The sequence below is a fragment of the Drosophila serrata genome, unplaced genomic scaffold (assembly GCF_035046125.1).
Source record: "Drosophila serrata isolate PLE 108 unplaced genomic scaffold, ASM3504612v1 contig_349, whole genome shotgun sequence".
NCBI classification, from domain to species: domain Eukaryota; kingdom Metazoa; phylum Arthropoda; class Insecta; order Diptera; family Drosophilidae; genus Drosophila; species Drosophila serrata.
This window is the reverse complement of record NW_028257247.1, coordinates 305,579-318,649: the sequence shown is the minus strand read 5'-3', so window position 1 is coordinate 318,649 and position 13,071 is coordinate 305,579. Positions and strand designations below refer to the sequence as shown.

Genomic DNA, 13,071 nt, shown 5'->3' with positions numbered 1-13,071 from the left:
TGGGTTCATTAGCGAAAGAAAAGTATTCTTAAACAACATGTATTTGAATTATTGTAATAATTTGTACTCGGTTAGGGAAACTTTTTATGTTCTTGGAAGAAACGGTCCCATCTCCCGTGACGTGAATTATTTTACCTCTCTCTGCCAGTAGGTATACAATCATTAAAATAATAAATTATGCCCGCCAAGAAAAATCAGTTTTACTAGGACAAGATTCGTTTATTTACATGAGCATGTAATAATGATATAAAAATTTCCTCATTTTTATCCGTTGGATACTCGGCCGAACCCATTGTGCAGCGAGCCCTTTTTATATACAGGGAATTTCTCAGAAAAAGAGAGAGAGAGAGCGAAAGAGAGAAATCCTGTTTGCTCTCTTGAAAATTCTTCGGTTGGTTTTCCCGTTGTTTCCCTTCGCAAGAAGCCAGGTTTTTCGGATTCTATAAATTTATATTCTCTCCATATTCTGTTCAACGTTGAAACGCGACGGACGCGCCTGAAAGCGGACAGCGAAATTGCAGTTAAAAGCAGTACGATACGGATCGGGGAATTTCTTCTGCTGCCGCCTCTTTTTGGATATATGGATATTTATGCTTCGCGTGCCCGTAACCGTCGGTGTGTGCCCGTGTTTGTGTGTGTGCGATAGTGCGGCAGTGTCTGTGCGGATAATTAAACCAGCAGCAGCATAGAAGTCGGCAGAGTCCGAACTCAAAATGCTTCAAGACCGAGATTAAAGTTGAAGGTCGGTCGGTGTTTATGTGTGGAAAATCGGAGAGGAAAGGAACGAAAAAAGGAACGCCGCGCTTTGGATACACGGATAACGTTAAATGTTAGTATACCAACCCAACGGAAGCCTGAAGCCGCTGAGCCAAGAATACGTATACGTTGAGCCAGCAAAATAAAAGTAATCGAGCAGAAGTCGCGTGCAGTGGCTCCCTCTGCTCTGCGGCTCTGCTGCTGCGCATGTTTCTCGGCCGGGCGCCTCTGCCGCCGCTCTGCCCTGCATTTTTAGTTTCGCTCCAACTATTACAGCATGCTTTACATTCCGTTTACATCACGTGTTAAATAACTGCTGGCTGTCACTGTTCGCGGCTTGTATGTGTCTGTGCACATACATATAAACGTACATATTTTGTTTTTGTTGTTATTTGCCCAAGCAAATATGCAATGATTTTTTTGCCCCTTCTCTTTTCATTCATGCCTTGCAAATGAAGCGTAAGAGTGTTTGTGTGTTCGTGTGTGGGTGGTGTTGGGTGGCGACGGATAAAGCACCCATACTCACAGACACACACAAAAGGCAACTCCTGGCGGCGGAAGTGGAAGTTGCCTTCAGTATGTGCCAGTGCCAGTGTGTGTACGCGTATCTAATGGGATTTTCTAATAAAATTTAAATTGTTGCCATTTTTGCTGCTGGGCGGCGTTCTATGAATTTAATATGACCCCAGTGTGCGAGTGGGCGTGTGTGTGAGTTTGTGTGTGAATAGGGGCCATAAAGCTTTGCTTATGGCTGGAAAATTAAATAGAGTGCATAATTCAGGCAACAACTTTGCGTTGAATGCATAATGAACTGCTGCAATTGAAAGGAAACATCCACCAAAATGCCCAAGGAAACACTTTAAATTTCACAAGGAAGCTCTACAAATTTTTATCGAATTTGCAGTTGACGCGTTGTTCTGCTTTTAATTGTAAAAATTTCGTTTGGATCATAAAAATAAACTAAAACTGGATATCACCATAAATTTTTAGTGCATGCATGTTATTACCTTATAAATGGTTTTGTAATTGTGTTTAATAATATAAAAGTAATAATAATAAAAACGTGATTGAAAAACGCCGTCGGCTAGCAGAAAATAATATGTGATATCCTGCACAAGATTAAATAATAATAATAATCATGAATAACAAGAAATTTAAATTATACATTTTTTACTAAAAAAAAAAAAAAAAGAAAAAAACCCAAACTATATCTCTTTCATTATTCCCTTAGTTTAAATCCCTTTCAATTCCACATATTATAGTATTTTTATTTCATTTCATTTTGCTAAGGAGATTTTAACACCAAAGTATAAAAGTCAGTTAAATTTAATACTACCAAAGTACTTGTTAGGTTTTTATACTTACCCGGCTATGGTCAATTTTTCTTAGAGTCGGAATCAGCGAGCCGAAAAACATAGCTTTATGGTGATTTTCTAAGTGGAAATGACCAGAACCACTTGGATTCAAACGGATCCCGGATTTCATACCGTATAACACCCGGGTCCCCATTTATTTATTTTTCAAGTGTAATTTTTAAATTGTTTGGTTCCGACGGTATTATTTTAAAGTTATCTTTTACAACAATCAAATCAAGTGGATGTTTTTATAATTTACCAATTTCTAGTTCTGAGATATGTATTCTTTACGGTATAAAATGACATTTTTAGTTAAAGTTTTAATAGTCTTGCACCTTGTATTAAATTATTTAAATTCAACTCAATTCAATTCGTGATATATTAAGGGAACTATATAAGGTTATTCGGCAGTAAAGATCTGTTTCGAAAATTACTAAATGCAAATGTAAATACATATCCAAAAGCAAGAACTTCTTTGAATAACTATGTTTTGGACAACCGGAGTGCAGTCAGGCAGATGGACGTATCTGTATATGTATCTCCTATCCGCCGTAATAGGCTTATCGCATAAAAACGTAATCTGTGGGATCTCCGAAGAAGACAAACATAAAATATAAAGTGTTTCCATTTTATATGTTCGTTTTATTTTCTTTCGTTTCGTTTCTTTTATTTTCCCCAGCCGAGTGATATGCGTGTGTGTTTTGAAGGTCTGTAATTTCAGTAGGTAGAACGGTTCAGCCCGAAAACCAGGCACATAATATGGTTTTTGAGTCTGGAACCCAGGCTTAGAAATGATGTTCGCATTTAACGATCCGTTTAGTGAGCGATGTCAGGTGGAATGCCAATCCCAGCCATAATAGAAATATATACATATTTGTGTACATATGTATGTCTGTATGTGTATATAGTTATGTAAAATATTTAATACTGCCGCCCTAAAAATTCTTATTCATACCAATTTTCTTTTTATATTATGTGAACATATATATGTAGATGTACATATGTATGTATGTAATTTACTTGCCAGGGGGGTTATAATTTAAGTGAGAACCTTCAAATCATATACTTGATCAGCATCAACAGCCATTTTAGGCAGAACAAATATTTATTAATTTGTTAAACATTGATAAGGAGTAACATCATTATATTAAATAAAAAAAAATTAGGAAAATTAAATTTTTTATAATGTTTAATTCAGTAGACAGATTTATTATCCTTATTAAATTTAACATAAAAACTTTCCGAATGCCTTTTTGGCAGTTTTTGGTTTTTAAGACATTGATTTTTCGAAAAAAATGTTTATATCAATCATAATCGATTAGAACATAATCGAAATTAGAACATACTATTAAGCATAGTTTTGATCGATTTCATATACGATACTATAAATCAATTGCCAATTGCAAGGGTACATAAACATCGGATTCCCGAAGTTAGTTTCCGTTCATGTTTGATTACAAAATTTTGATATTACATCTTTATCAGTTTGTAAAAAACAAATAAAAATAAAATGTAGCGGGAATGGTTTTTTTTTTTGTTCGAGACTATCATATGGACCTTGCGTACTGCATTTACTTATTTGACTATATTAACGGATAAATTTCACAACAGATTAAGAATCGAATTAAAAGCTATTGAATTGTCGCTACAAAAATACCCCTTTTTGCGAACGGAGGATATTTTTGTAGTCTTGCATATATGTATATATATGTACATGCATACATACGGACAGTCCGTTCATCCCGTTCGTTTACCCATCTCGCTCTCCTGTGGAGTGTGTGTATGCTATGTGTGTGTGTACACCAGCACGCAAACACACAAGCGCGACTTGGCCTGCTACCTGAAACTGAAATTTTCCCGTATTAGATTGCGCCCCTTTTCTGCTGCTCCTCCTCTTCTACTTCTTCCCACTGTTGTTGTTGTTGCTGTTCTTATGTTGCACGCGGACAGACAATCAGAACGAACGAGGAAGATAGAATGGAAGAGAAGCATTTTTTGTTTACTTTATGCTTTCGTTTATCGACCCCCGTTTTGTGTGTGTTTGTGTGCTACATATGCGAGGTGCTCTCTCCTTTGTGCGTCCTCCTCTCTTTTGCACTCGCCCATTGCTATTCGTTCTCTGCAGCATAATTTTCCGTTCTTTTATTAAACGTTTCTCTCGGGTCTTGTTCTGTAAATATTGTATATATTTATTAAGTTTTATGATATATTAAGGGGTTAATTAATTGTTTTAGGTAACTTTATTAATTGATAACTTTGGTAATTTGATTATCATAACGAAAGGATGTACACAGATGCTTTTAAACATTTTTATTCGGCCACACTGTTATTTCCCGCGCTCTTTTCTCAATCGATAACAGTGAGAAAATCTTGCATTGACGGTCAGCAGCGCTGTTAACAGCAGCAGCAGTGGGTTATCGATAGGCGTTGGCGGCTTCCCAACACTGCAAGGCAAATAAACAACCGAAGAAAGAGAATAACAGAAGAAAAAACAAGCAAAGCGTGTAAAAAAAGACCAAAGGCATACATATATAAACACAAACAAAATCGAGGTGTGGAGGCCATGTAATTGACGAATTAATGAATTAAAATTAGCAACCTTGCGTTCCCCGACAAGCAATGCACTTTGCTTCGGTTTCCTAGCTTTCCTCGATCCGTTTCCAAGAAGGTGTGGCTGAATCGGAGGCATGTCGGGATCTAGGAGCAACTATAACCGTTGGGCAAGGCCCTTGCTTGCGTGCAAACCCTTTGAAATGAGCTGATTCGTCGCTTGATGATTGCAATGTCAATGTGATAAGAGAATCGTACTTATGGATTATTTTCCTCCTTCTTTCAGCGGCGTTGCCACCTCGCTGAGCTGCGCGGACTCCAGCACGGGCTCCAGTGAGGATGCGTCCGATCCCGGCTCCCCGTATAGCGCGCACTCGCAACTGAGCGACCCGCCCGATCCGCTGACCAAGATGCCACCCCAAATCATCGGTAGCAACTCCAGCGGCAGTAGCTCCGCCGGCGGCGGTACCGCCGCGTCCTCATCCCCGCCATCCGGCGCTGCCAGCCAGGCTCCGTCGCCAGCCATTCACAGCCACAGTCACCTTGGGCCCGGCCACAGCCACAATGGCGCCGGAAACAGCGCCTCCAAGACGACGACACCCCTGCGCCACACTAATCCCAGCAACGCCAGCCTACTGCCAACTCTTCAGTGGCCGTGGAATACCAGCCTGGGCAGCACATCCACCGCCGTGCCGGCCGCCACAGCCAACAAGAATAAGCGTGCGGCTGGAGGAGCAGGAGCAGGTGCGGGGATGAGCTTGGGTTTGGGCAACGCTGGTGGCGACAACGGACCCCACGCGGGGAGCGGAGCGGCGGCGGCCAAGAAAGCGCGCAATGAACTGCCTGGCGGCTCGGACGCTAGCAAAAGACTGAAGGCAGCCGCTCTGGAGGAGTCGCAAACAAAGATCACCGGCTTCTTCAAATCGCAGATGAAGCCCTCGCCGGGTGGAGGCAAGCTGTCGCCACAGCCCGGCAGCCAACAAAGCAATCCTGCAAACACACTCACCATGAGCACGCCCGCCACTACAGCCTCTCTGAACAAGTACTTCAACATCCTCTCGCAGTTGAAGGAGCAAAAGGCGCAGCAGCAGGCGGCAAAGGCGGCGGGCACTCCGACTTCCACAGCCGTTCCAACTGCTACTCCTGTCGCTCCCGCCATTACGGTCGCTCCTGTTGCTCCGCCGGTGCCGACTGCCACTCCCAGTCCCAGTCTGCCCGTACCGGCGCTAAAGAAGATCGAGCGCAGCACCAAGCAGCCAGCCAAGATAGCCCAGGTAGCTCCTAATCTGCGAAAGACGCCCAGCAGCGGTTCCTCCGGCAGCTCATCATCCTCATCGTCCAGCTCTTCAAATGGCTCGAGCAATGGGAAATCGCCGGCTAAGAAGCACGTTGCCATTGCCCCAAGGACGCCAGAGATGAAGCAGCAACAGCATCAGAGCAAGGCGGCTATGGTCTACCGACCGCCGGGAACTGGCACCGCCCTGAAGCAGAAACCGATCTCACCGCCCGCCCCCGTGGTAGCCACCGCCCTCGCCCCCGTTCAAGCGCCAACACCCACGCCCGCCCCCGCCAATCCTACGCTCTACCAATTGCCGGTACAGCTGCCCAACCTAGTCCAGCTGCCGCCTCAGCTGGCGGCCGCAGCCAATATCATGCAGCTGAACAACGTGGCAAAGGCGGCGGTGGCAGCTGCGGCCAACAACAATGCGGCCGCTCAGGCAGCGCAGGCGGCACAGGCGGCCGCTGCCCAGTATTTCCTCAACGGCACCGTCTTCAAGCTGCAACAGGTCACAACTGCCACTACGACGACGGCCACCACGGCCACAGCCGCCGCCGCTACGGCTGGTAACTTCGGGCTGCTCAGCGCCAACGAACTGCAAGAATTCCTGATAAAGCAGCAGCACCAGCAGCAGCAATTGCAACTGCAGCAACAGCAACAGCAGGCTGCCGTTGCGGCGGCAGCTAAGGCGCCGGGAAATGCACAAAACTTCCAGGAGCTGTTTCAGCAGCAGATGGCCGCGCTTGCCGCCCAGCAGCAGCAGCAACAACAACAACAGGTGATGACCCAGCAGCAGCAGCAGTTGCAGCGCCTAGTTCAGGGAGGAGCAGCCGCCGCTGCTGCCCAGCCAGTTTTTATGGCCACGCCAGCGGGACTGCTCCTGAATGCTGCCACCCTGCCGGCAATGTTGGCTGCTGCCTTTGCAGCCAACAGTCAGCAGCAGCAGCAGCAACAGCAACAACAACAGCAGCAGCAGAAGGTGGCCGCTTCCTTAGCAATGCATCAGCAGCAGCAACAAACACTACCCGCTTTGCAGCCAATTCCAGCCCTGAGCTCCATCTTTGAGCCATCGACGGAACAGCAGCAGCAACAGTTGCAAATGCAGCAGCAACAATTGGCCCAGCTGCTGATGTCCCATCAACAGCAAACGCAACAGCAACAGCAACAAATCATCACTGCCACGCAGCCGCCGCCATTGGCTGCCGCGAACAACAACAATACGAATACTGCCAACAACTCTACTGCCAGCAACAGTAACAACAACCAAAATGCCTCGAATAATTTAAGCAACATCAGCACCACTGCCATACAGCAACAGCCACTGCCACAGGCGCCAGCACAGCGAACGAATGTGAAGCCGCCTATGCACAGCTCCACGCAGCCGCCGCCTCTGGTGACCATATCGTCTCTGCCCACTGGTTCTTCGACTGTCACATCCGCGCCAGCTCCCAAGCGGGCGCTGCCAGCCGCCAAGCCTTATCAAAAGCGACTGGCTACCAAGGGAAGCGGCAAGTTTCAGGCTGGCGTTGGTACAGCGCCTATCATTGCCACACCCACCACGCCACCGCCACTTGTGCCGACCTCGGCCACCAAGGAGCTGGGTCAGTTGCGCAAGAGTACGGGAACCGCGGGAACAGCCACATGCACAGGAGCCAAAGAACCAACGCCCACGCCGCCCCTGGTGAGCATCGCGCCCTCAAAGCTGACGCCTACGCTGAGCATTGCAAAGCAAGGGGCCACTATGAAGCTGGCCAATAGCTCACCCGATCTCTTCGACCTGGTCAAAAACTCGAACGGTGCCATCAGTCTGGTGGCCAAGGCCGCTCAGCCGCTTACACCGCTACCCTTCAGCTCGCCGAGCAGCAGCAGCAATGGCAGCCACTGCCTTCGTTCCTCGCCGGCGCTGTCGAGCTCCAACTCGTGCACCCTTTCCGCCTTCAGTAAGATAAAGGCGGAACCATCGGAGCTTGCATCTCAGTCCAGCTCGGTCCCGTCTTCGACAATGTTCCCCATCTCACCGAAGCCCCAGAGCTTTGCCGGGCAGCTGCCCAAGAGGGATCAGGATCAGGATCTGGAGTCGGATGCGGATGCGAACGCCGAGGCATTGAAGCACGAACTTCTGCCTGACTGCAGCAACAGCAACTCAAACTCGAATTCGTGCAGCAGCAACTCCAGCTACTCGCACTCGGTCAGCTCGGCGGCCGATCTCTCGTTGGAGGCATCTACGCCGGCGCACTCACCATCCCCATCATCGTCGCCGTCGTCTGCATCACCTTCCGGGTTGGGCTCCCCCTCCCCGGCGGTAAGCAACATGAGCGGTAGCAGCCGGAGGGCGGCCAGTCAGACTGACATGCTCAGCGAACTGGTTACCTCGTCATGCATCTCGAGCGGCGGCGATGACTGCTCGCAGGCCACCGACTCGCCTCCACCGCCGTCTCTTCCTCTGCCTGATTCAATGGGCAAGAACCCAGCAGTGCCAAGGCCGAGCGGAGGAAGCAGTAGTAGCAGTAGCAACTACGATGAGGAAGACGATAAATCGGTGGTCTCGCTGGAGACTCAACAGACACACAAGCGGCTTAGGGACCTGCCGACGCCGGAGTCTGGGATCGGAGGAAGCCTGAGCAATAGCGAGAGCAGTAACTCGATAGCAGATGCGATGTAAGTATAGTTTCCGCAAGACCCCAAACGAACGAACTAATCCTTAATCATAATCCTTTCAGCTCATCGAAATCAGCCTCTGTGGGTCCACCGACTACTGCAGCCAGTGGCAGCAGAGCCTCATCCGCCGTCTCTGTCTCCGATTGCAACTCACTGGCCAGTAATGCCCCATCTCCTGCATCGCCAGATGACAATTCAGCGGTTGCTTCGCCCGCCTCATCTGCCTCTTCCGCGTGTACTTCCGCCACCCCTAATCCGCCAAGCACTCGAACAGTAGTGGACATTGCCTTGGCCGAAGCCACCAGTAAAGGCCTGCCAAAGAGCGCCATCTCCCCCATACTTTCGCAGCCGAAGACCATTCGCTTCCCGGCCGGAGCGGGGGCTGGTGGCAAGGGCGGCAAGAGACACGATGGCGTCTGCTACTGGGACAAGTGCAACAAGAAGCACGAGAGCAACTCCAAGCTGCTGGACCACATGCAGACGCATCACGTCAACACGCAGACGGGTCCCTTCGCCTGCCTGTGGGTCGGCTGCAAGGTGTACAACAAAGAGTCCTGCTCTCGCCGCTGGCTGGAGCGTCACGTGCTCTCGCACGGCGGTTCCAAGCAGTTCAAGTGCATCGTCGAGGGCTGCGGCCTGAGGTTCGGCTCACAGGTAAGAGACCATTTGTCTATTTTTACCTGATCGCTACTAACTCTCGATCCTGCTTTATTCAGCTGGCGCTACAAAAGCACGTGAACAACCACTTCAATGCTACGGACAATGCCAAGGAGAGCACCAGCAAGCGCACCTCTGATCCCCCTGTACCGAAGCAGCTGCGTAAGAATGGCAAGAAGCTGCGCTACCGCCGACAACCTTTTTCAGGTAAATATCTACATAAAGGCTCAGGATGCGGAATGTCAAAAGCCATATTGACCACAAAATTCGTTCGATTTCAGCCCGTATGTTCGACTTCTTCGACACGGGCATCATGGAGGGGCTGCAGCATCGCCTGCGACAAATAAGCACACTTACCAACGGCGCCCAGGCCATTGAGTTTCAGGGACAGTGCTTGATGAGGCGTCGCAACGTTCAGGGAGGCTATGAGTGCTTCGTGCGTTGGTCCCCCCGCGAAATGTAAGTTCACCGCACTACACTTTCTGCAAGATGCTCACCTCTTCACTTTTCTCTTTAGCATTTCCGACGAGTGGCTGCCTGAGTGTCCGAACCAAACACGCCGGCACACCAAGGTGCTGCACATCAAGCAGATGCGTCCGGCGGAAAAGACGCGCGTGGACAGCCTGCTGAGCACAGCTTTCCGGCTACGATATGACGCCCAGCTCTTTGCCGATGATTACAATGTCAATGAGCACCACGTTATTGGCGGCGAACTGAGCGGCAGTGATTATGAAGAAGATGGGGAGCAGGAGGAAGATGACGATGACGAGGACGACGATGAGGAAGACGACGGTATTAGCTCGCGCAGTGCTAGTTGCGAGACGGTGTCCAGCTATCAGCAGGTGCTTAGCATCGCCAAGTTGCAGATGCAGCAACGCCGCAAGCATCCGCGGAAGCCGCCCAAGACGGCACCGATGACCAGGAGGGATCAGCTGGCTCAGTTGGTGCCCACAGACGCCCTGGTGCCCATCTAAATGGGCGCATTAAGAATTCAAGTATTTTCTAAGTAATTAAACCGGAACACAAGCGACAAACGAGTAAACAGTGACAAGTAGACTAGTTAGTGTACGAACTAAGTAAGCTACCACCTAGGCGTACTTTATCCACTTATATATATTCATAGGGACTACATGTAAATGCCCCCGCTTTGTTCATTTATGTTTTTTTTTTAGTTTAGTGAATTGTTCTTAGCCACCATTGTACATACCTAAAAGGATGGAGTCGGAGTCAGAGTCAGAGGAGCAAAAAGTGGCCACCTCGTATCTCAACCCACCCGCGTGTTCTTCATAGAACGAATGTCCTCATTTTCTAGCGTTATATTTCTAGTTTACTTTTAAATTGTAATTGTAAATTGAGTAGAGATCCTCCGAGTGGACAAGACTTCATTATTTTGGAAAGCCCGTTTTATGTTTAAAGTTTTTATTTTGTTTTCTGATTAGTTGCCCCCATTATTGTATTTTATTGTACACTTAGAACCTGGCCAAAACTTGTACTACTAAAATAGCAGAAGAGGAAGAACAACGCACACAACTGAGCAGTTAATGTTAGGAAATAGTTGTAGTTGAAAGTTGAAGAACACAAGACTTGAAGCATTTACCGCTACAAAAAAAAAAAAAAAAAAAACAACAAAATACAAAATACAAAATAAAATTTGTAAGCAAATTTTGTACTCAACTCGAACGAACGAACAGCAATGCAAACAGTTTTAAGCCCAAGTTAGACCCAAGACGATTGATTATCCATTAATTTAGTGCAAATTAAATGCAACTTTCGCCAATAAATCAGCGTTTCTAGTTCGTTTTGCAACAATTACATACTTAAGTAGAAGGCGAGAGGAGAGAGCTTAATGCAATGTACATAGTATATAATATAAAGTAATAAGTTTCGCTCCTTAAACTTACATTTAAACGAAATTCATTTAGAACTTGGCCAAGGCTAAGCCAAAGAGTTGTAATAACAAGATGAGTGACGCCGAACGAGAAAGAGAATTGCTTGCATATAGCAATTGGGCGTTGTTTATCTCGTCATTGTAAGATCTTTGGCTAAACTCAAGTAAACTATGCTTAATAAAGTTATTGAGAGGAGAAATCAGCAATCAACACGTCAAAAATAAAACAAACCACAAAATGTTACATATTTCATTTTCATTTTTTATGATTTCCCAGAGGACGAACCAGAAGACAATTTATTTGGCTTTTGCTTCGGTTTACGGTGTACATATCTGAATGGCAACAGCCCCAACCCTCGATATACATACATATATGTTATGTCTAAGCAAAATTCGCCTTAAACAATAACCGTAGAATATGATTTTCAATGCCAATGAATTTATACGTGTCTAAAGTAATACAAAGAGTACTCAACACTGCCAAAACAATGTAATGGAACAACAACACGAATCCAGTTGTTAAGAACGACTGATTATTTTAGTATGCGAACGCTGCTGCCTATTGCCGATTTCATTCCCAACTTGAGTATTTCCCTATGTTGCAACCATAACCACTCGGCCAGAGATGAATGTATACCTATGTCTAATATGTGTATCTGGATGTTGTCTAGCGTATAAGCGTCTCCCTGTCCCGTAATTAATTGTAGGTGATAAGGAAGTATATAATCTAAAGTGAAGATTCGGGGAATCCCAATCGCAGCCCTCTTGCATATATAAATGATTTAAAGCAATACTTTTACGATAATCGCCGATCAAGCTTTGTGGTGGACTCTTCTTCCATTCGGTCTTTCGACTTTCGATGCCTTTCGCCCATATTATATTGTTTAACGCTTTGTACTGCAACAAAAATGGAGAAGAACAAAATCTAAAGTAAAACGAAATAAGGATCAAACCAAGTAAGGGGATTAAGTAGAGGCAAATAAATTCAAATAAAATAAAACTACCTCAAATTTTGCAAGCATAGAACAACACACTAAAGAATTTTTCGAGAAACGTTTTCTAAAGCGAACAGAGTATATACATACATACATACATACATATGTAGTGCAGCGTTATATTTTATCAGAAGGGTAAATCAGAGGCGGCAGAAAATTGTAGCTATCCGGAGCAGAGTTGAAAAAAAACAAGGGACAGTACGATTATACACGAAAAGTACACACAAAACAACCAAACAAGGGGAAACCAGCTAGGCTAATTCCATATTTTGCTAATATTGCATACAATATTATACACATAAGAACTACTACATATATGTTCACCTTCCCACATTTCCCCATTCATTTTCCAAAAGAGAGAGACTCCTCACAAACGGATCACCCAAAAGTATTCATTTGCCTTTAGCCCCGAGAGCTCAGTTTTGAGCCTGTAAATAGAGAGGAGAAGAGTTTATCTAGTATGAGATATATATATTCGACATCATAACCATAATGTTAATATTACAACCGCTTTAATGAATTGCAGAGAGAAATCAATTAGGCTCCATAATCATGGCAAATTTATGGCAATTAACAGGCGTACATACATATGCATACACATACACTTGTATACACGGAGAGCTATTTCCAGTTTTGATTTCCGATTCAGTTCTGGCCAAATCCAAAGCGACTTGGATGGAAACACAGCCCCAAACACCAGCGATGTTGCTGTTTCGATTGTAACTAATATAATCAAAAGAAATATATACACATATAGATACATATATATTATTGAAACTCTATATACACAACTTAGTATGTACAAGTGGACTCAAACCCGAATACTAAACCCGAAAAGCATGTAACGCGCTGAGAAATGACAAGAAAATATATATGGAAAACAAGTACTAAGTCAGCCTCGCCGTTTTATTTTAGTCCTAGTTCAGGTGTCAA

The 13,071-nt window shown here is 45.7% G+C and overlaps 1 protein-coding gene across 3 annotated transcripts; it reads left to right on the top strand.

Moving 5' to 3' along the window:
* The first annotated feature begins 394 nt into the window (after nucleotides 1–394).
* On the top strand, nucleotides 395–13,033 carry jing (AE binding protein 2 jing). Of its 3 annotated transcripts, none has more exons than XM_086838567.1 (6): nucleotides 395–829; nucleotides 4,948–8,598; nucleotides 8,661–9,252; nucleotides 9,315–9,462; nucleotides 9,537–9,714; nucleotides 9,773–13,033. In XM_086838567.1, the coding sequence occupies exons 2-6, from the start codon at nucleotides 5,072–5,074 to the stop codon at nucleotides 10,227–10,229; spliced, it is 4,902 nt and encodes a 1,633-aa protein (XP_086694693.1). In that variant the 5' UTR covers nucleotides 395–829; nucleotides 4,948–5,071; the 3' UTR covers nucleotides 10,230–13,033. The 3 variants fall into 3 exon arrangements, with proteins under 3 accessions (XP_086694693.1, XP_020815622.2, XP_020815623.2); XM_020959963.2 differs by lacking the exon at nucleotides 395–829 and adding an exon at nucleotides 4,532–4,663; XM_020959964.2 differs by lacking the exon at nucleotides 395–829 and adding an exon at nucleotides 4,564–4,676.
* The last annotated feature ends 38 nt before the right edge of the window (nucleotides 13,034–13,071 follow it).